This window comes from Pelodiscus sinensis, chromosome 16 (genome assembly GCF_052426305.1).
Source record: "Pelodiscus sinensis isolate ZL-2025 chromosome 16, ASM5242630v1, whole genome shotgun sequence".
NCBI lineage: Eukaryota > Metazoa > Chordata > Testudines > Trionychidae > Pelodiscus > Pelodiscus sinensis.
Genome location: NC_143067.1, coordinates 11,622,128 through 11,643,479, shown reverse-complemented (window position 1 = coordinate 11,643,479; position 21,352 = coordinate 11,622,128). Strand labels below are relative to the sequence as shown.

The following is a 21,352-nucleotide window of genomic DNA, read 5'->3' as shown; positions in this document are numbered from 1 at the left end:
CCCCTCCCCAGAGATCTCCTGCAAAGGCTCCTCCGGGCGGCGGCCACCTCCCCGCCTCGCCCCCCGAACCCTGGGCTGCCGCTCGCTGCCCGGCGTGAGCCACCCCCCCCAGCTGGGCTCGCTTGGCTGCTCCTCTCTCGGCAGATGCCTCGGATAGTGGTGATTGTCGCGTGGTGTTTCCTGCAAGTGGAAGGCCGGCGCCCGGAGCTGCCCCCCAGCCCCCACCACGGCAATGGCCATTTCTGGGACAACGACAAGTGGCTCAGCACCGTGTCGCAGTACGAGAGAGACAAATACTGGAACAAGTTCCGGGATGTGAGTGCCGCTTTCTGCCCTTGCGCCTCCCCCCGCGCGGACCTCGCCTGTCTTTGCGCGGCCCTTCCCTGGGAGGCATTTCGAGCCAGCCCCCCGCCCATCTCGTGTGTGGTCTTGAATGTTCTACCCGGGAGTAACTTTGAGAAGTTTCCTGTGCCCGGTGCTTCAGAGACCGTGCAAAATGGTGACACATGTTGAAAAATGGGTTGATTCCTGGCATCGAGTGTGTGTGTGTGTGTGTGTGTGTGTGTTGGGGGGAAGGAGGGGCTGAAACCTTTTAACCCGCGTAGATCTAGAAGAACAAAGCTGGCAATAGTGTTATCAGTTCGGCTCCTGGCAAGAGTTGGCTTAAGGAAGCAGTTTTCTGAGTACATGTTCCTGTAACAAAAAGCAACATGAAATAACTAACAGACCTGGCATAGCATTTTATCTGTGCGGCTACTTTGCATGGTTTGTTTCAGTGTATTATGCTGTAGAAAAGAACAAGTCTTGCATTCCCACAGTTTCCATGCTGAGGTGTACTGTGAGGCCATGCAGTAAGAGGTGCACTAGTCTTATATGCTAACATTGGGGTAAATGTTAAGAGACCTGCACCCCAGCCTGATTTGGAGGCACAAGCATGCTAATGTTGACTATTAGCAAAGACAGTATTGTCATTGCATATGACTTCTGCAATATGTCTGCAGTGTGATTCTATACATGGGCAGTGAAAGAAGGGAGAGTTTATATGGAAAATTCATCAAAAGGAAGGGCTCACACAATGTTATATTAAAAATAAATGTTGTGCCTTGCATCCTTGATGATGTGCCAGGCCTTGGAAAAAGAGAAACAAGATGCAATACTTAAAATACCACCTAATTGTTTGGCTTGCCTAGACTAAACTGGAATTATGGTTGTGGGTTGCTGTTCTTTTTGTGGCTGCAGGTTGCCTTGTTTGTTTTTTCCTTTGTGAGAAATCCTGTTCTCTATCTTTCTTATTGAAACTTTAGACTTCTTTCAGTCACCATCATCTTCTGGCTGAATGGTTGCCTACATACTTACTATCCTAAGGGGCCCAAGACTATGGTCTTAACGTTGTTAGAAAATAATATGTCAGGAAATAGGTCCATGAACTCTTGTTATAAGGTCCATCTGTTGAGTCTGAGGAAGTTATTTTCTTTTGATGAAACTTAAGAAAAGCTACATTCTATTTTAACAAAGGGTTCAAAGCTACAAATGTATATACGTTGTATGAATTCATAGATATTCCATTTAGAAGGGACCATTATGATAATCTAGTCTGGCTTTTTGCATAACACAGGCTAGGAGGTTTAACCCAATAATTTCTGCATCAAACCCAGTAATTTCTGCATCAAACCCAGTATGATGATTTAGCAGGATTTAGAGAGAGAGTAAAAACTATTAAAGGCAAAGAAATCAATCCAACTGTCCCTTTAATTAGAGAGCAGAATTTTAGCAATAGCTGAGCACCATTGCTTTCATTCTGAGCCCTTCCAAAATTATCTTTACATTGAAACTTATTCTTATTCCAGCTAAAAGGTTTGAAGAAAGTTTAATCACCTGGGTTTTTTTAGTTTTCCAAGGGGAATTGGCTGGAAAATTATATTTTTCTCCTGTAAAAGTTTCAGAGATGATAACCTTTTTTATCATCATCATGTTTCTTTGAATTTTTGGGTTGAGATTGTCACAAAAACACATATATGTTTTGGTTTTGCAAGCAAGAGCTTTATAGTTCAAATATTCAGTTTGTCAAAACTTTAAAAATATTTTGGAGTTTTTTTACTAAGACCTCTCAACATTTTTGAAAATAAAAGGAATTTTCTAGCTGTTTTTTCCCTTTTTAGTTGTCAAAGTTATTTCTAGAAGAAAGAGAAATATTGTGATGGAAACATTTTCACACTCCTCCCTATCTAAACATAAGCAAAGGGACTTTGAAGGGAGTGTGCAAATATCTCTGTGCCTAAATTATTTACATGATTTTGTTCAGCCAGTTTGGACAAATGCAAAAGTACTACTCTTAAGAAAGATTAATCAGTTGCACAAATACAAAATGGGAAATGACAGCCTAGAAAGATGTACTGCAGGGAAGGATTTAGGGTTATAGATCATCACAAACTAAATACAGGTGAATAAAATATTGCTGTTGTACCAAAAACCCAAAGGGCTAATATCATGGTGAAATGTACTGCAAGCGTGTTGAAAGCAAGACACAACAAGTAATTTTTCAATTTAGCATTGACAAGGTCTCAGCTGGAGTAGTAAGTCTACTTCTGAGCACCACGCTTCAGGAAAGATGTGAACAGCTTAGTGGAAGTCCAGAGAACAATAACAAAAATGACTAAAGGTCTGGAAAACGTGACCTATGAGGGAAGTTGAACAAAATGGGTTTGTTTAATCTGGAGAAGACTGAGGGGGACATAAGAGGCTTCAAGTACAAAAAAGTTTGTTTTATAAATAGATGGGTGATAAATTCTTCTCCTTAGTCACTGAGGACAGGACAAGAAGTAATAGGTTTAAATTGCAGTGAGAGAGATTTAGTGTAGGCATCAGGAAAAACTTCCTAATAGTAAGGACAGTTGAGCAATGGAACAAATTACCTAGGGAGGTTGTGGAATCCACTTCGTCACCTAACATACAATCATAGAATGCTAGAACTGGAAGGGAATCTCGTGAGGTCATCAGATGCAGTTCCCTGCCCTCACAGAAAGACCATGCACTGTCTAGATCATCCCTGAAAGATGCCTATCCAACCTGCTCTTAAATATCTCCAGTGATGGAGATTCCACAACCTCCCTATGCAATTTATTCCAGTGCTTAACCACCCTGACAGTTAGGAAATTTTTCCTAATGTCCAATCTAAACCTCTATCATAAGAGGCCAAGGAGAATAATTTTCTTCCTCCGCCTTGTAACACCCTTTTAGATACTGGAAAAACCGTCAAACACCTGTCAGGGATGGTCTACATAATACTTAGTCCTGCCTCAGAGCAGGGGACTGCACTAGATGACCTATCAAGGTCCCTTTCAGTCCAACATTTCTGGATTCTATGATCAACTTGATATTGCTTACGATTTATCAGCGAGTAGGGGCCAGGAGCGTCATCAGCCTCTGCAGGCCTCTGGACAAGGTGTCAGGTGGACCAGCTCTGTGCCCCCAGAGGGGGCGGAGACTTAGGAAGAATGGGAAGGGCTGGGTCAGCCAGCCTTCTGCACCACCCAGAGTTTGGGGTCCCCTAGCCCTCAGAGCTACACGCAATGCCCCATCCTGTTGGTGGGTCAGGTGGAAGGACAAAGACCCATACTCTTTTAGTGGAGTTGCACACACATTTGAAAGTTGCCAGAGTTGGAAATAATCAAATCCTTCAAGTGTTCTCATGCTAGTGTGCAGTTGTGCTCTTAATAGCTTTATTTCTCTTTAAAACTATACTCCTGAATGTTGTGTGAAATCTTCTGCACATAAAATTAAGACATTCAAAGTTATGGCTCATGTATTTATTCAGGGCCAAATCCTCTATAATAGAATCTGCCCGAACACAGCAGAACTAATGTGGTTCCACACTACCCACAATGTCACAGCAGTGTTCCCCACAGAGCAACTGATGAACCTTTTATGCAGAAAACTCATAGTGAGGATTAATTCATAATGAACTAAGACCACTTACCTGAATTAGGGATCCCAGGAGGTTTAGGACCTTTTAATGTATGTGCATTGACTTTATGACTTCAGTTGATTTGCCTTAACTTTCTTGCGGGTCCCCCATATAAACTAGGGATGTTAAATATCGGTTAATAGAATAGTCGAGTAACCTCATGAGTTCTTATTGGTTAGTCGACTATTCTGTAGTCCCTGGGAGTGGGGCTGGCAGCAGCGCAGGATTCCAGGCAGGAGCTAGTCTGTGACGGGAGCCAGTTTAAAAACAAGCTCCTCTTGCAGACCAACTGCTTGTTGCCCTGTGCTGTTGCCTCTGATAAAGAGGCAGCAGTGTGGGATGGCAGCAGCTCCTGTCTGTGGCAGGAGGGGAGTGGGCGTCTGAGCTCCCGGACTTAGCGTGAACCGGAACTGAGCCAGGCTGCCTGCCAGCCTGGCTCCTAATATACTTTAAATCCAGAGCCACAGCAGGGGTAGGTCCCGCACCCAGCATGAGTCACAACTGAGGCAGGCTGCTGAAAAATTTCCTGGTTTGAGGGCGGAGGGAAAAGCATGTATTCTATAGCATTAAACAATAAGCAAAAGCTTATAGGTTAAATCAACTACACTGTTGCTTCCCTAATGTAAACCTGCTGTAAGTGTGTAGTAGCAACCACCACACCGGGACTATGCAGATGCTCTGTGTGCCACCCAGGCAAAGGTCTTTTACTCCCAACTGACTGTCAATGCAGCATCACCGTATAAAATGTTTTACTCATGGAGCCCGAATTTTACATGAAGGAAGTAAAGATAATTCTGGAGAAAGCCTGATCCTGTGCTACTGACCAAAAGGTGAGCAAGATGGGGGAAATAATTATTACTACTTTGAGTCGTAAGCACAAGGAAGTGGTAAGGAGGTAAGGTTGCTGTGGAAATAGGGCCGTAGAACATTTTATTGTACTTTTCCGCATGTATAAGTCTCAGTTGTAATGTTTCATTAACATCGTTTTTGAAATTGGTGCATAATTAAATTTTGATTGAGGCTTCTTTCATTTCTGGCAGTCCTTTGCAAAATTAATTGGGTCTTTTGCCATATGAAGTCCAGTATGGTCTGCTCTGGGAAGATAGCTATTGATTGTCTTTTTAGTACAGTCCATTTTTCTGCCGAGTAAAGATTTCAGATTGGTTGCAGTTGATGGCCCAGTGGTCATTACTCTTCTATAAGAACAGAGCAGTGAGGTGCATCTCGTAAAAGTCTGTATTATGTATGCATAATCAGGTTGGCCTTGGTTTTTAAGGGCTGATACTAAACTTTAATAACATGAACTGATGACCTTTTGACATCATGAAAAGGCTTTAAAGCATTCAGTTAAAATTAATATTTTAAAATAAATGTTTTCATGTCCTTTGAACAAATGAAATGTAGTTGAAGGTAACTTTTTAAACATTTTATTTAAATGACTTCCCACAGTACCTGGATACTGAGCTCTTTGGGTTGAGTTTATGGATTGCTTTTCTAAACTGCAAATCATTTCTTGTGTACTAACTTCACAGTATATATTTCTCCTCATTTTTTTCATAGTCATTGTAGAGTTCTCCATTTATAAATTGTACAATAGCTAATTGTTTTGGTGCTTCCAGAGAAGGATGCTGTGTTGACTTAAGAGGGTTGTATGGATGAATTAGGTTTTGATGATTCAATGCTATTACAGACATGAGAGATTAGCTGTGACTGGGTAGTGGTCAGTCTGATGTGCATGTTGTCAAATGGCTTCTTAACATAAGGGCTCAGTTCCTGCACAAATCAGTCACTGATGTTGTATTAGGGCTAACTTTGGCCCTTTGTAATTTAGGAAGCCAGGAGTGAAATTATTTCTAATTTTCTGGCTTTTAATTTGCACTTAGACCATGAAATTTTTAAATGCATTACTTGAAGTTGCAATTAAGCATCTATTCTATCATTGCACTATTGTAGCATATACAGTAGAGAGACCTAAATAATATCAGTTGTACTTGCAGTTTTTCCTGAAAAATGTTAGCTGAAATCTAATAAAAAACAAAGGCCCATATTTATGTGCCCTGTAAATATTTTTCCTTCAGATATATGCTGATAGCTCCCAGTCAAAGGTTTCAAGGCAAGGTAACGATGGTTTGAATTAGGCTATTTGATTTTTCTCAGAATATAGTGTCAAGCCTCAATGCTGTAATCGAATCTATATGGATGGATCTTTGTGCCTGAGTAGATGATTGAGGCCAAAATGCAGTGAAGTGCGTTCTTATGAGCCTGTGATCTGAGTAACCGTATACATTATTATGAATAATAAGCCAGTCTACCACAGCTCAGGGTGTTCGTGGACATCTGGCATATAAGGCATAACATGAGTCTTTTCTTAATGTTTAATCTGTCATTAATCAAAATTATACGGACAGGCTAGGTCTATTTCTTCCAGCTAGAAGTCATATCTGCTATGGTACATTAATACTTATATATATCTGAGGGAGTTTATCCATCTGTGAGTCTGTTGGTTCAAGAACTCCTCCTAAAAGGTAAGAGCTAGGACCACCACATTTGGTATGCAGCTTCCTCCTATTGTATCTTAAAGCAGTGTGTCTCAAAGTGGGCAGTGGCCTGGGTTGTGCTGCTTCTTGCGGCTCTCCTTGGCTGGAAGCAGCGAATCCGAGCCAATGGGAGTCGTGAGACTCAGTGGCTGCAGAGCTGTTGGAGAAACAAATTGGAGTGGCCCATTAGCAGCTTTCTCAAAGAGGGCCCGAGTCAGGGTCAGGGTTTGGCTGTGCCAGGACAATGGGATTGCGTGGAATGCGATTGTTTCTCCTCAAACAGAGAGGGAGGCTGTGATAGCCGGGGCAGTTACACTCTGGAATGATCACAGGGCAGCAGCAAAACGTACGGGGGGAATGTTGTACTCCAGAATACCTACAAGGGGGCAGCAAGCAAGTGTGCCCCCCGTCGCCCTGGGGAGTTGCGAAGCAGCTGGTGGCCAGGTAGTGTGGCCCCCTTCCTCTTTGGGCTAATGCCAGGAAGCAGTCAGCAGCTGCCCCCCACCTTTGCCTGAGCCCCCCTCACATCCCAACCCTCTACCCTGACTTCTGCACCCTTCATGCCATGCTGCTTTCTGGAAGTGCCCAGCAGATCTGGCTCCTGGGGGGGAGGGGCTGGAGCTCTGTGACATGCATGCTGCTCTTATCTATCAGGTGAAAGCAGCACACGGTGCCCCATGGTCCCCTTCCTAGGAGCTGGACGTATTGCTTTGGCCACTTCCCTTTTGGCCCCAGCACAGAGCTGCCTCTGCTCCCCCACCCGTGGCAGCTTTGGGAGAGGCATCTCTCCCTGCGGCAGCCCTGAGCTCCTTAAGGGGAACTTAGGCAGAGTCGGACATGCATGGCACTGTCTGTTCAGCCACGCGAGTCTGGTGGTGACGGGGCTGCAGCAGCCAAGGCAGCGGCAGTGCTGGGACAGCCTGGGCGGTGGTGGACCGCTATCTGAGCCGCCTGCCACCCGGCTCGGACCCTGGCTGCCTAGGAGGGGAAGCCTGGCTGGAGCCGCATCAGTCCAAGCAGTGGTGGGGCTTTAATATCCTGGCTGGCGGCAGTAGGTCTGCATCTGCTCGGGCAGCGGTGGCAGCATGATTGGGGCTGCCTGCCTACCAGCAGCAGGGCTGGGGCTGCAGCTGTGGCAGCCTGGGAAGGGGAGGCCAGGCCGGACCCTGGCAGCCAGACAGAAGCAGCACAGCTGGGGCAATGTGTCACTAGGTGGCAGGGCGAGAGCTGAAGACGCAGCAGCCTGGGAGAGGAAACCTGGCCATGGCCACAGCTGCCCAGCAGAAGCACTGTGTCTGGCCACGTGCCACCTGGCACGTAGCGGGGCTCGGGTTGGGGCTGGCCAGTGGGCAGCCTGGCCAAACTGAAGGAACCAGCAGTGGGGAGGGGCAGTGGGCTGAAGGGCTGGTGTCAGGGGACCTCCCATTATCTGGCAAATTCCCTCATCCTGGCATGGTCAGGTCCTGAGGGTGCCGGACCAGGGAGGTCCAACCTGTAGAAATCATGGCTGTGTCTAGACTGGCCAGTTTTTCCGGAAAATCAGCCGCTTTTCCGGAAAAACTTGCCAGCTGTCTACACTGGCTGCTTGAATTTCCACAAGAACACTGACTTCCTACTGTAAGAAATCAGTGCTTCTTGCGGAAATACTATGCTGCTCCCGTTCAGGCAAAAGTCCCTCTTGCGCAAAGCTTTTGCGCAAAAGGGCCAGTGTAGACAGTTCAGATTTGTTTTCTGCAAAAAAGTCCCGATCGCGAAAATGGCGATTGGGGCTTTTTTGTGGAAAAGCGCGTCTAGATTGGCCACGGATGCTTTTCCGCAAAAAGTGCTTTTGCAGAAAAGCACGTGTGCCAATCTAGACGCCCTGCTCCGAAAATGCTTTTAACGGAAAACTTTTCCGTTAAAAGCATTTCCGGAAAATCATGCCAATCTAGACGCAGCCCATGGGTTGTTAGAAAGGAGAACAGAACTGCAGTGAGCACAGCTGTGTGCCAAATCTTAAATAACAGCAGCAGATAATTAGGGCTCTGATGTGCCTATATTAATTCATAATCTGTTTTTTAAAGAAAATATATGCTTCCTAAATATTGCTACTTGTAATGCCCTCAACCATCAGGGCATTTTCTTTCTGGAGTGGACAAGGACAAAAACAGTGGCATGTAACTCTGAAATGATAGATTCAGAAGGTAGTGTCCAATGTGTATAATTAACTGGCACACCTTGCTTGTTCATGAATGCCCTGAGATTCTAGTGCTAAATAGGTCACCAGAAAAGTAAAGTGTTCCCTTTAATTTCATATTATATGAAAATACAACAGTGATTTGGAACTTGATGGCTTCCTCCTGTATTGAAAAAGCTTGTAGAATTTAATCACCATTATATTCCTGGTATAGGATACAATAGGCTTCAAATTGTCTATTAAATTCTACAAGGTTTTAGAGTAACCATTAAAGGACTCCATTTTTTTTTTGTTCACATTAAATTTTATGGGACTTTTGCCCCCCTCCCAGTGTAGTTTTATTACAGATTTAAAACTGTATCTGCATCAGATTCCTGAAAGGTGAGGAAGCTATAGTGCTACTGGAGGTAGTTTGTACGGTCTGAGCATTGCAGTGAGAACTGTAGGAAATACAGTGATGTAGAGGGCGTGCTGTTCATTTGGAGGGACCAAAGAGAAATCTTCTGTTTTGTGATGAAAGAATCTGGATGCTCAAGTATGTGCACGTGGCAAATGAGAGATCCTTCGTGGAGGGAGAAGAGCAGGCAAATCAAACCTAAACATCTGTACTTATATAACTCAAAACCCCGGTCTCCTCAAATAAAAATAAATGTGAGCCAATTCATCAGCAGCGATATTAGTGAAACCCTAGGAACAATAGAACCAATATAGCCGAGAGCCTATATCTCTAAGTTCTCTCTAGAGCGGATAAAAGGCATAGTGGATGTAAAACTAGGCATATTGAGCCCCTATTTGTTGTGCATTGATGGGGCTGTGAGTCTCTGCTCCTAATGTGTGATTTGAGTCTTGCTTACTTCAGTTTTATACTTTTGATCTCAGTGAGATTATGCCTGATTTAAGGTCCAAGAGAATCAACCTAATTAGTGTGAGGATGGCAGAGTGGTCTGTTTCCTTCTCTTGGGTGTTCTGGTTTCCGGAGGCAGGTTTCAAGACCTACTCCTCACACAGCCTAAAATTTAGACAAGCATCTGTCAGGGAGGATCTAGTGCTTGCTTCTGCTGTGAGAGAAGGGGACTGGATTTGATGACCTCTCAAGGTCCCTTCTAGTTCTAATATTCTGTGATTCTATAATTAGTCCAGGTTTGCTTAAATATATCAACACAGATGCCTCCCTGTTGTTTTCTTGCTTTTGAATATTAGTGGGGGAAATTGTGGTAATTATTTCTGGAAGGCTCCTTAGAAGGATCCCACCCTCGGAGGTGTTAAATACACCAGTTTTGGCTTCTGAGTGGGCTATGATTGTAATGCTAAACAGGCCACCAGAGCTGTACAGCATCACCAGATAGGACAGTACTAAGGCTGAGTCTTGCCTGGCTGTGATCCACCCATCTCCTTTAAATTCTCCTTAGAAAGGTCATTTCCATTTCTCATGTGGGCAGACAAGTGTTGGTTCTGAATTTTGAGGTGATTTGGACAAACCAGTTATCAGATGCAGGACTCTGGGGAGGGGCAGTGTAATGTGTGTGGTTTGAAAATTTTGTTCAAGAATTCTCGAGCACATCCCATTTTCAAAATTGCCGCTCCTTGAAACACCAAAGGAGCTGAGGTGAAGTCTTGGCCTTATTGAAGGCAAGAGCAAAAAACTCATATTGAATGGGAACAAGGCTGAGCCAAGGAAAGGAGAAAGCTTGTCACTGGTGTATTCAGACAGTGATTCTGAAACTTTAGTAACCTGAGGATCCCCATTTTTGACCTGCAGTTTTGGGGGATCCCTTGCCCCACCTGTTCTCCAAGGCCACACCTCCATTCACTCCATCCCTCCTCCCTCTGTCACTCACTCACTGTTCCTGGGGTGTGGGAGGTGGGTGAGGGCTCCAGCTGAGGATATAGACTCTAGGGTGGGGCTCTGGGTGAGGGGTTTGGGGGTGTAGGTGGGCTCTTTGAGCTGGGACAGGGGTTGGGGTGTGGCAGGGGTGTGAAGAATCTGTCTGGGAGAGCAGGCTCCAGAGTGTGACTGGGGATTAAGGGTTTGGTGTGCAGGAGGCGGCTCTGGACTGGGGACTAGAGTGTTGGGGGGAGTGTTGGGTGTTTGGGTGTGGGAAGGGATTCTGGGATGTGGGGGCTGAAGGCTCTGATTGGGGGTATGGGGTAGGAACTGGGATGGTTGGTTTTGAGTGCAGGAAGGGGCTCAGGACTGGGGTAAGTGGCTGGGGGACTAGGGCTCGGGAGGGAGTTTGGGGTGTGGGCAGTAAGGGCTCTGGCTGGATGTGTGGGCTCCTAGGTGTTGTTGAAGATGAGGGATTTGGGGTACAGAGTGGGGTTCCAGGCTGGGGCAGGAAGTTGGGGTTCAGGGTCCTAGCAGCACTTTATTGCTGCTACTGGAAGCGGCTGCCAGGTTTCTGTGGCCCCAAGATGCAGGGTAGCCAGGAGAGCGCCGTGTGCTCCCCTTGTACCTGCAGGTGCTGTCCCTGCAGCTCCCATGCCTTGTGCTGCCAATGGGAACTGTGGAGCTGGAACTTGGGAGTGGGCAACATATATAGACTCCCTGGCGCCCCTGAACCAGGCGCAGGGACCTGGCAGCCACTTCCGGGAGCTGCAGAGAACTAGGTCAGGTAGTGAGCCTGCCTTAATCCCTGGCTGCAGGTCCCAGGAGGCACTGGGAGGGAGGAGAAGGATTTGATCAGTAGGGTTCATGGTCCTCAGTTTCTGAATCACTGTATTAGGTAAACCTAAATAGCTGATCAGACTGTGGTGGATTTTTAAAGAGTGCCACATGATTGGAAGTGATCTTCACCCAGGATAAATTAACAATAAGGGAGCCAGTTTATCCAGACATTATTCATTGTACAAAGTAGGAGTAATGATGGTAATACTGAGGATGGTCTCATTAGAGGAGAGTTAAGGTTAAACATGAAAGATTTGAAAGTGTGGAAACTCACACGTAAGACACCAAAAGCAACTTGAACCTTTTTTTCCCTTTCTAGTGAGACGGTCTTCTATCTCCCCATCTTTGCTTGTACTTTGTAAGATGTAGATTTTTGGATAAATTGGCATGCCTCTATTGACTTCCATGGAGCTATGCCAGTTTACACAAGACCTAGCTCTCAAGTCTCTTCCAATCACATCATCCTTTAAAAAAAAATTATTGGTTTATACTGTTTGTATTTATAACTTCTGCTTCCTTGCAGTGTCTTTGTGACCCCCACCCCCTGCCCCCAAATGACTGATGTACCTTGAGCCTTAACTCCATCTTAACAAACTGGTTTTGTCTGGGAATATAGGCAGCATTTCCTCGGTCATCTCATCAGTGAGTTTGTTGTGACTGGCTGGCAGCTAAAATTGGAATTGCTCGGTCGAACCAAACTCCCACTCTGTGAGTTTCAAGGGAAAATTATGTTTCAGAATACAGTTTATGGCTAAACTAATTGCCAAGTTATTAAACAGAGGTTTTGGATGGAAACTGTTGTGACTCAGTAGATCAGTCATTTTCTTGTCATCTCTGCAGTGTGGTTTGTAATCGAGAACAGAAAATCCTTCTCATGAAATAGGTGTAAGGGGACTTAAATTTAATTTTGCATTCTTAGCTCACGTCTTACTAGACTTTGTATTATAAATCCACTTCACAAAGTCCCCTCTCAAGGACTAATGGAAAATCTGTTTCTGTAAGGCCAGTGCTAAATCTAGTTTCCAAGCTAGATTATTCAAATGTGTCCTGCTGTAGGGGCAAATTCTAGTCCGTGATGAAAAGGGAAGTTGTGTGCGGCTGTCTGCCGGTCAGGGCAGGATTCTCTGGGAATTGCTAATGGGACATACAGGTGAGTCAGGTGCACAAGGATGCTCATTAGTTATAGACCAGCATCCATATCCGCCTAGCTTATTCTGCAGGATACCCATATATGCTAGCCAGTTGGGAGAGCTGCGCATGTCCCCACCTTACAAGCAAAGAATGGGCAATAAGAGGCCTGTGGCAAACCATGTCTAGTCCAGGGTTAATCCCTGCCGGGCTGCCAGATCTTTAGGAACCTGCACATCTGCAGGCAGCATGGCCATTTGCAGTTCCTGTCGGCTATGGGTTGCCATTTCCGGCCAATGGAACATGCAGGAAGTGCTGTCCTGATCTGCACCAGTAAATAAAGCATCTGGTGACCCACAAGATGCTAACCCCATATCTGACCCATGGGCTAATTATTGGCCACTCCTGCTTCAAACCATGCACCACATGTCCAAAGTGTTTTGGCATGTCTCTGTGCCTTGCAGTTCCCTGGTTATTCAGTTAGAACCCTGTCCTGTCTGTGCAGAGACCATGAAAGTCATCTTTACTCATTATCATACCTATGAAGCAGAAGGCAGGAGCTGGTTCTTCCATCTGTTTAGATAGAAACTGTTATCTCCTTTAAAACAAAACCCGCAGCATTCTTTCAGTGGTCTCCAACCTTTTTAACCACAAGATCACTTGTTCAATTTAAGTGTACGATCTACCTCAAACCCAAATACCCTTGCCCCACTTCCTTCCCACCCTTCTTTGAGGCCCTGCTCCTGCTCCAAGGCCTCCCCCTGCTCACTCCATCCCCTTTTCTTTCCCATCCTCATGCACTTTCTCCAGGCTGGGGTAGGGTGTTGGGGTGCAGGCTTTGGTCTAGGGCCAAGGGGTGAGTGTGGGAGGGGCTCTGGGCTTAGCCCAAGGCAGGAGATTAGGGTCCAGAAGGGCTTTCAGGGTGCAAGCTCTGGGAAGGAATTTGGTGCAGGGGGACTGAAGTCTGGGGTAGGAGGTTGGGTGCAGGAGAAGGTCCAGGAAGCAGGCTCGGGCTGGGCACCATTTCACTGAGATATCTTCTGGGTGGTGGAGCAGTAGGGTTAAGGTAGGCTCACTCCTGCCTGGCCCTGCACCACTCCTGAAAGAAGGTGGCATGTACAGCAATGGCTCCTTGGTGCTATGTGCTGCCCCTCGTCTACAGGCACTGAGCACACAGCTTCTATGGGCCACGGTTCCCTGTTACTGATCAGTGGGAGCTGCAGGAATGGCATCTGCAGGCAAGGACAGCATGTGCCTTTTTCAGGGGCTGCAGGGACATGCCAGCCACTTCCAGGAGCAGCAGTTACCACAGGGATAATTACTCCAGCCCTGACAGGTTAGGCATTTTAGAACTCCCTGCTGAAAGAATTAAATGTAAGCGTAAGAGAGAAACGAAAATGATGAAATGCATAGACCAGTCAAAAACCAAAAAAACCCAACCAAACAAAAAAAAACACTTTGCAAGCAGTAACAGAAGTAACAGCCCCCCATGGATGTGTTCGTTGGGAGTTGAGAGTGAAGGACAGTGTGTGTTTGGGAGAATGACAGAGGCACACACTGTGTGAGTGAGACAGATTTTCACTGCCAAGCTCCATCCATCCCCTTCGCCCCACTCTTGTACCCTATCTCCACACACAGAGAAGAGGGACACCCTGACATCTGCACCCCCTGCTTCTTTCTCTCCAACCCTGCACGGCAAGCAGGAGGTTCCAAGGCAGAGGGCAGGACAAGCATGACAGTGGGTAGAGGGGCTACTGAAGTGCCAGCGCTTGATAGCTTCCCTGCCAAACCAGTCAGGATCACCTGTCAGAGGCTCTAAGATCTACTGGTAGATCCTGATCTTCTGGTTGGTGACCACTGCTTTACATGTTGCATGTTTTATGGCAAAGTCCATATGATGAGCAGTGGCAATGAGATTCCTTCTTTCCACAAATGTGTAATTTCTCTCCATTTACACTCGTCTGAAATACAGGACATGAAGTACTCATAGGCCAATGACATTTGGCATCCAGTATCTAGACATCCGGATTAGAAGTGTTTTTATCCCATGAAGTTTTTTAATGTCCCTTTCAGTTGGTGTAACACATTTGTTTCTCAAACGAGCGAGAGCACTGTAATATCGCTGTGTTATTATGCACAGAAAAGCCATTTTTAGATTACCTTCAGAAGTTCCTAAAATCCATTGGAGGCAATTTCTTCCTGTCTTTATATCTTCGTTCTTTCATTTAGAACGACCGGTTTGTCACATCTTCTGAAGATTTCAATCAGCCCCAAACTCATGGCATTAAAACCTTTTGACTGTGCCACACTATGTAATCATTCTCCTAGCTTATCTGCCCTCATTTCAATATGTATTCTCCCATATCCATAAAAGCTAGACTTGGCAGAATTCAATTTTTATGTTGTTATAATTGTGATGGATAATATTGGTTTATTTTAAGCATGTTTTTATTTTTATCTATTTAAATGTTCACAGCACAAATTAATGTGTTATGTATTTTGTTCAATGTTTGATTACAAATATTTACACTTTATTCAAAATTATTGGAGGTTAGGGGTTGAAACAGTTATTTACTGACAGTGAGATTCCAAAATGTTAAAATCTTGTAACAATTTAAATACAAATTTTCAAAATATTAAAGTAAATTTCCTTAAACCCTAATGAAGTCTCAAGCTGCATATATGATTATTATCAATGGTAGTATTTTTGTCAGTTTGTATGTGTATGGTGAAATCAGCTTTTACTGACCTTTACCAATAAAGATCTAATTATAACAGATCCAGATCAATGGTCCTGCATCGTTCTCTAATTTTCACAGTACATTTAAACCCCACAGCAATGTTTCTGTAACTGAACTGCAGCAGACGTACGGGCTGCTTCTCTGTCGCTTGTATTCGGAACACTCTTGATTTAAGAGAATGTTGTTGTTCATATTCTGCTCTTGTATGTGCCAAGATCCAATATACTGTAAGGCTTTGGTCTCTTTGATTTCCCAAAGCTTTCTTACGGTTATTGGATGCGCTATGCAAACACTTGGTCTGGGTGTGAGTAGTAATCATAAAACAGAGAAAAGAGGTGACTTTGTAAAGATAAGAAAATCTGGATAATAATCAGCACTTCAGAATGTTGTTTTCAGAGAGTTTTATCTCAACTTGAGGAAGAGTTGTGAGAAGAATATTGTATTTCCCTTAGGCCTCCAAATTTCCTGTTGGTGGTTATTATAGCAACCTGCCGCCCGTTAATCTGAAACCATGTTATGCATTATCTAGACCTCTCCCTTGCCCCCCTGTATTTCATGCTGTGGAACAAGGAAAGGGTTTGGATAATGAGGAGGTCTGGATGAAGGCAAAAGACGAGCTACTGTCCGCTGGAGTTGCCACCTTGCTGCTGACTGGTGCCTCGGCCATTGGAGGGAGTCCTCTGCACCCTTGCTATGCCAAGAGTGATTGAGCAGCACCGTGATAGTGGAGCTGCAGAAGGCTCCTTAAGTTCCTGCCAGTCCTACGGCATCCTGTCCCTTCCGGTGCAAGGTGCAGGGCTGGCAGGACAGACCTGGCGGAGGGTTTTTGCCCTGCACCTGAGCCCTGAAGAGAAAGTTCACTGGCCTGGCTGCAGAGCGGGGTGCCCTCTGCAGTCCTGCTGTGAGGGGAGTGAGTAAGGGCAGAGCAGAGACACCCCTTCCCCATCAGGACCGCAGGGAAGAGAAAAACAGACTCCTGCCACAGAGGAGACCACGCTGCTGCTGAATGGCTCCTGCCCTGTCAGGTATCTAAATGAAATGCATGTGCAGCCATGGTGTTCAGATAATTTGGACTACACTGTGTTTCTACCATGGTAACACCCAGAGACGCCAGCCAGGACAGAGGACTTGTGCAAGGCACTGTATAAACAATACTAATAAGTGTAGTTGCTGCCCCAAAGAGCTTACATTTTCCAGGAAGGGTGCCTACATCACCTTTTGAGAAGGGACTTGGGCGTCTCCATACACACCTGAATTGTTATTTCATGCAAAGCCATTCACTTGGGCTTTAAACAATGATTTGAATTTTGTCCAATGGCTGCCAAAAAGGACCAGGTCTGAATGAATACTTCCAACAAATACAACATGACTAGGGGAGTTACCCAGCACGGCTTGGGTCCTTAGCTAAAATAATTTATTTTTCTCCCTTTAAATCTTTGCTCTGAGGTAAGGGGTTCAGCATGCAGGCTGCCCTAGGGAGAGAGGACAACCCCAGCCCTCTGTCACCACAGCTGCTTGGAGCCAGGTGAGAAGCACCAATCCACGGCTGCTGCAGTTCCACAGCCGGGGGACGGACAGACAGACAGAGACAAACACTCTGAAATATATAGTAGATAACTGTCCCTTTCTCCACTCCTGCCCCCTGCTGGCCCAATGAGGTAATAGCTGTCTCAGTCCCCATCTCTGACTCCTTGCTGCCCCTCTGTGGCCATTATACAGTATAAGTGTCCAGTCTACCAGAGCCCTCCCTTTCCATTTTATATGAGAGAGTCACATTCCAGGCACATCCCATTGTCCTGGCTCAACCAAACACTTAACAGGGATGTGAAGGTTTAACTGATTACCCAGTAAGCATTGCCTTACCAGCATGCTTACCAGGGTAACTGGTTGACTGGCGCTTGGCTGGGCCAGAACAGCCTCCTGCCTGCAGCGTATTTGTGGCAGGTTCTGCCTGGCCCAGCGGGCCTCATGAATGGGAGGGTGTTACAGCCTGGCCAAGATGGAGCTGTCCCCTGCCCTGAGGATGGTGCGGCGGGCCTGGCCCGACCAGAGCAGCCCCACATTGCTCTGTGGAAAAGGAATTACTCCAGCCTGGCTGGGCCCACTGCATTATATGGTGGGCCAGATAACTGGTTAGACATATAGTTTAACTGGTTAACATTTTAAACGGCATTTTACATCTCTAACCCTTCCCTTGTTGTATGTTATGATAAGAGGAAGATACATACTTAATTTGGTGTGCCTAGCTCTTACTGTTTAGGAGGAGTTTTTGAATAGACAGACTCACAGACAGTCAGACAGACATGGAAACTCTCTCAGATATATATATATATATATATATATATATATATATATATATATATATATATATATATATATATATATATATAGTAGAAGATTTGCAAGGGGCAATGGCCAATTGGTTAGGCCCAATATTTAGTTTTGATTTTAGAGACAGCTTGCATTTAATGAATATGTGTGTGTCTTATTTTTATGTCAATTTAAAAAGTTTTTGGTCCTTGAAATGTTGAAACCATATCTTTATAGCACTGTCTCAGTGGATTTACTAGGACTGGGGCAGTGGAGTTTCACTTTTCATGCTGAGTAACATAAAGCTTTGAGAGTTAGCATTTTCTGAGTCACCTTATTGATAAACAACTTAAACAAGAGGCAGATCTGATACAGTGTATTTGTGAATGGGTACTTTAAAAAGGGGGTGAGGATGTTTTGATGATTGTTTGCCTCATGGTGGGGGAGTTGTTCCACTTCTGCAAACTAAGTGTAGAGTTGGAGGATTATTAATCATGCTTAGCATTTGGACACCATTTTTTGCCACAGACCTCACAGCACTTTGAGATGTGTATGCGTTATGATTGGGGTTTTCATAGTCAATGGAATTTGAGCACACAAATCCCCTGGACTTGCTTGAAAATCTCAGAGTAGTATCTCTGTTTTACCGATAGGAAAGGGAAGCATAGACTAACTAGAGTTGAAAGTAAACTTTTCAGAAATGATTAGTGATTTTAGGATCTTAAGTCCCATTTAAAAGTCAGTGGGAGTTAATTTTAAATGAGTCTTAAGGGAAATGTTAGAAAAGTGCCCAAGTCACTAGCCCAAAATTGGCAGAGCTGGTTGGTAATACAGCTGAGCTCTCCTAATGCGTAATTTGGTGACCAGTTCAGGGGAGTATGTGAAGCTAGTTAACTTTCTTCACCTGAGGAAGAAGATCAACAGTGATTCTGTGTGAAAGCCTTTTAACTTAATTCTACTAAAAAAACCCACAAATGATCAACTTTACAATTAATATGCATGGCCATATTTTAATGATGCACGAAAACAAATATATTACAATAAACTCTATTTGTTAAGCACAAAAAGGATAGTCTTTGGCCAATTAAGACAAGACAGTGCATGTCAATAGACATTTTAGCCATGTTTATTGATGAGAGATGCATCGGGAGAAATACCCATCAGTGATTATTAAATTTACAAGTGATAGGAAGAAGTTGGCTTTGGTCTTGTGGTTAAGACACCAAGTTAGACTTCTTGTGTTTGGTTTCTGGTTCTGCCAGAGACATCCTGTGTGTCCTCAAGCAAATTACATAACATCTCTGTCTCAGTTCCCCATCTGTGAAATGAGGGTAATATTTCCTTTCTGCCAGCCTCATTCTGTCAAGTCTATTTACTGTGTAGGTAAAATATTTCAAAATGGATAAGTCCTATTGGCTTTGAAGTAGACTTAAGTTCCAAGTGCCCAAGTCCCTGCAGAAAATGACTTAGGCACTTTTGAATATTTAATCCTGTAAGCTATTTGGGCAGGGACTGTATGACTGTGGGTTTGCACAGTTTTTTCATCTATGAAATGGAAATAATGATGCTGGCCTCCTTTATAAAGCATTTTAAGGTTTCCTGATGTAAAGTGTTGTATAAAATATAGGTGGGTCTGTTATAAAATATAACAGCCCCACCTAGATTCAACAGTTATCCTGCAGGCAGGCCACAGGTCACCGCACAGTTTAGAAAGTAGCAGGTTGTGGTCACTAGTATCCTCCTCACCCCACAGAAGGCATGGCCAACAGGTCCACCATTTGCAATAGCAATATCTTTGCCATACCTACTGTACACGCCAGGTGTCAGCCCATGCCACCGGCCCCATACACTACCATGGTGTAAGATTCAAGGAGTCAAACTCCTTGGCTCACAAAAGAATACCCTATTTTCCCACTGGCCAGCCACCCATGCACTGCATAGCTATGGCTATTCTGCCGCATCTTAGCCCTTCTGCAGCTTTGGATGAGGTCAGTGATGGGATTTTGCCATTTCTAAGGAGCTGTCCAGTGCTGAATCACTGGACTAGATTACTTTTCCCCGTTAGATCTCAAAGAACTTTACAAAGAGGAGTTGTATCATTATCCCCATTTTACAGATGGGGAAACTGAGGCATGGGATGTTAGACTGGTTTACCCAATGTCAACCATGAAACCAGTGCCAGGTCCAGGAATAGCACTCAGAGCATCCTGAATCCCAGATATATCTGCTAAATCACATTTTGTGCTTGAATCAAGAAAAAATAAGTTTAAAGGATTAGATCCAAATTCTTTCCTTGGGTATACGAGTATCTGACAACAAATATACTTGTTGAAAATCATCCCCCATGTCATCCAGTATCTAGGTTAAAGCTAGCAACTTATTTACTTTGACACTGAGTGGATATATATATGATATGATCCACATGATGGGAAGTTGCTAGAGCTGAGATGCCATCTGCTGGAGATTCCCTTTGAGTACGTCTACACCGCATGCTTATTTCAGAATAAGCTATTCTGGAAGAAGTACTCTGAAATAGCTTATTTCTAAATAGTGCATCTACACTACAGGGAAGCCTTGAAATTAGTCTGAGGCAGGCTCCCCTAATGTGTTTGCGCTACCTCGAATTAGAGCCCAAGGAACCACTGGGGAGTAATTACTTAGAATGGCCCTGTGGAGGAGTTATTTCAAAATAGCAGCAGTGGAGCATCCACACTACAGCTATTTTGAAATAGCTTTTTTGGAATAGGCATTATTCCTCATGGAATGAGGTTTACTGAAGTTGGAATAATGGATTACTGTGTAGACGCTCACATTATTATTTTAAAATCTAGTGATCATCTTAACTTGTCTCAGACCAATGAAGAGGAGAAGCCTGTCTTCTTTTTTAAGAAATTCACCACCCAAATAAAAATCAGTAGCTGATCACCGCTACAGTTTCTCTTTGAATACACGGTAGTGTTTCTATGACAGGTCACATTGATTAAACACAATCAGAAATCTCACATTACATTGGCATGTAATGTGGATAACAGTGTGCAAAACAAGCTGCTGCTCTCAGCAAATATTAAAAAAACTCAGCATTTTAAATTTGTGAAATGTAAAATGGGCAAAATGAGAAAATGGGCAAACCATTGCACTATAAGTCGGGCACAAGAGCTACAGCATGAGGAGACCAATATGACATATTTCTTTACTCATGAGGAGACATATGATAACTTACTCCTGGCTACAGTTTCCTCCTTCATGAGGGTAAATGTCACACCTGACCTACTCTGCATCTTACCTACATAACAGAATTATTTAGTTCTTTGTTGTTACAATAGCAGGGCTAGACAGAAATCATTATGTAGAATAGACATAATTTTTTGTTTTTTTTTTCTAGCTCCTATGAATCTTTGTGTCTCTTTCTAACCTAGTCTTAAAATTATGATTGGTTTAGCCTGGTTTCACTTAGAATGTTTTAAGAATTTTGTGACCCTGATATTAAGTGACACACAAAATTGCTTAACCTCCAGTGCTTTTAGTATGGTGACTGAGCATCCTCTAGATCCAGAGTATCTCAAACTAGACTCCTCAGGTGGCTGAGAGGTTATTAATGGGGGTGTATGTTGTGAACTGTCTTCCTCCATCCCTAAAGCCTGCCTCTCCTCCAGCATTTATAACCATGTTAAATATAAAAAAGCTTGTAAGTTATAAGAGGGGGCTCTCACGCTGAGGTGTGCTTTTTAAAAGAGGTCACTGGCACAAAAGTTTAAGAACCACTGCCCTACGTTCTGTTAAACGTAATTACACCGTGTAAAGCCTTGTAGGAGGCAAAGGAAATGTAAGTTA

At 44.3% G+C, this 21,352-nt stretch overlaps 1 protein-coding gene across 1 annotated transcript in view; it reads left to right on the top strand.

The window, feature by feature from the left end:
• Positions 1–21,352, top strand: part of SPOCK1 (SPARC (osteonectin), cwcv and kazal like domains proteoglycan 1) — a 635,081-nt gene that overhangs the window by 378 nt on the left and 613,351 nt on the right. The window contains exon 2 of the mRNA XM_075900445.2: positions 145–315. Coding sequence (XP_075756560.1) covers positions 145–315 — 171 coding nt within the window. The remainder of the gene's footprint in view (positions 1–144; positions 316–21,352) is intronic.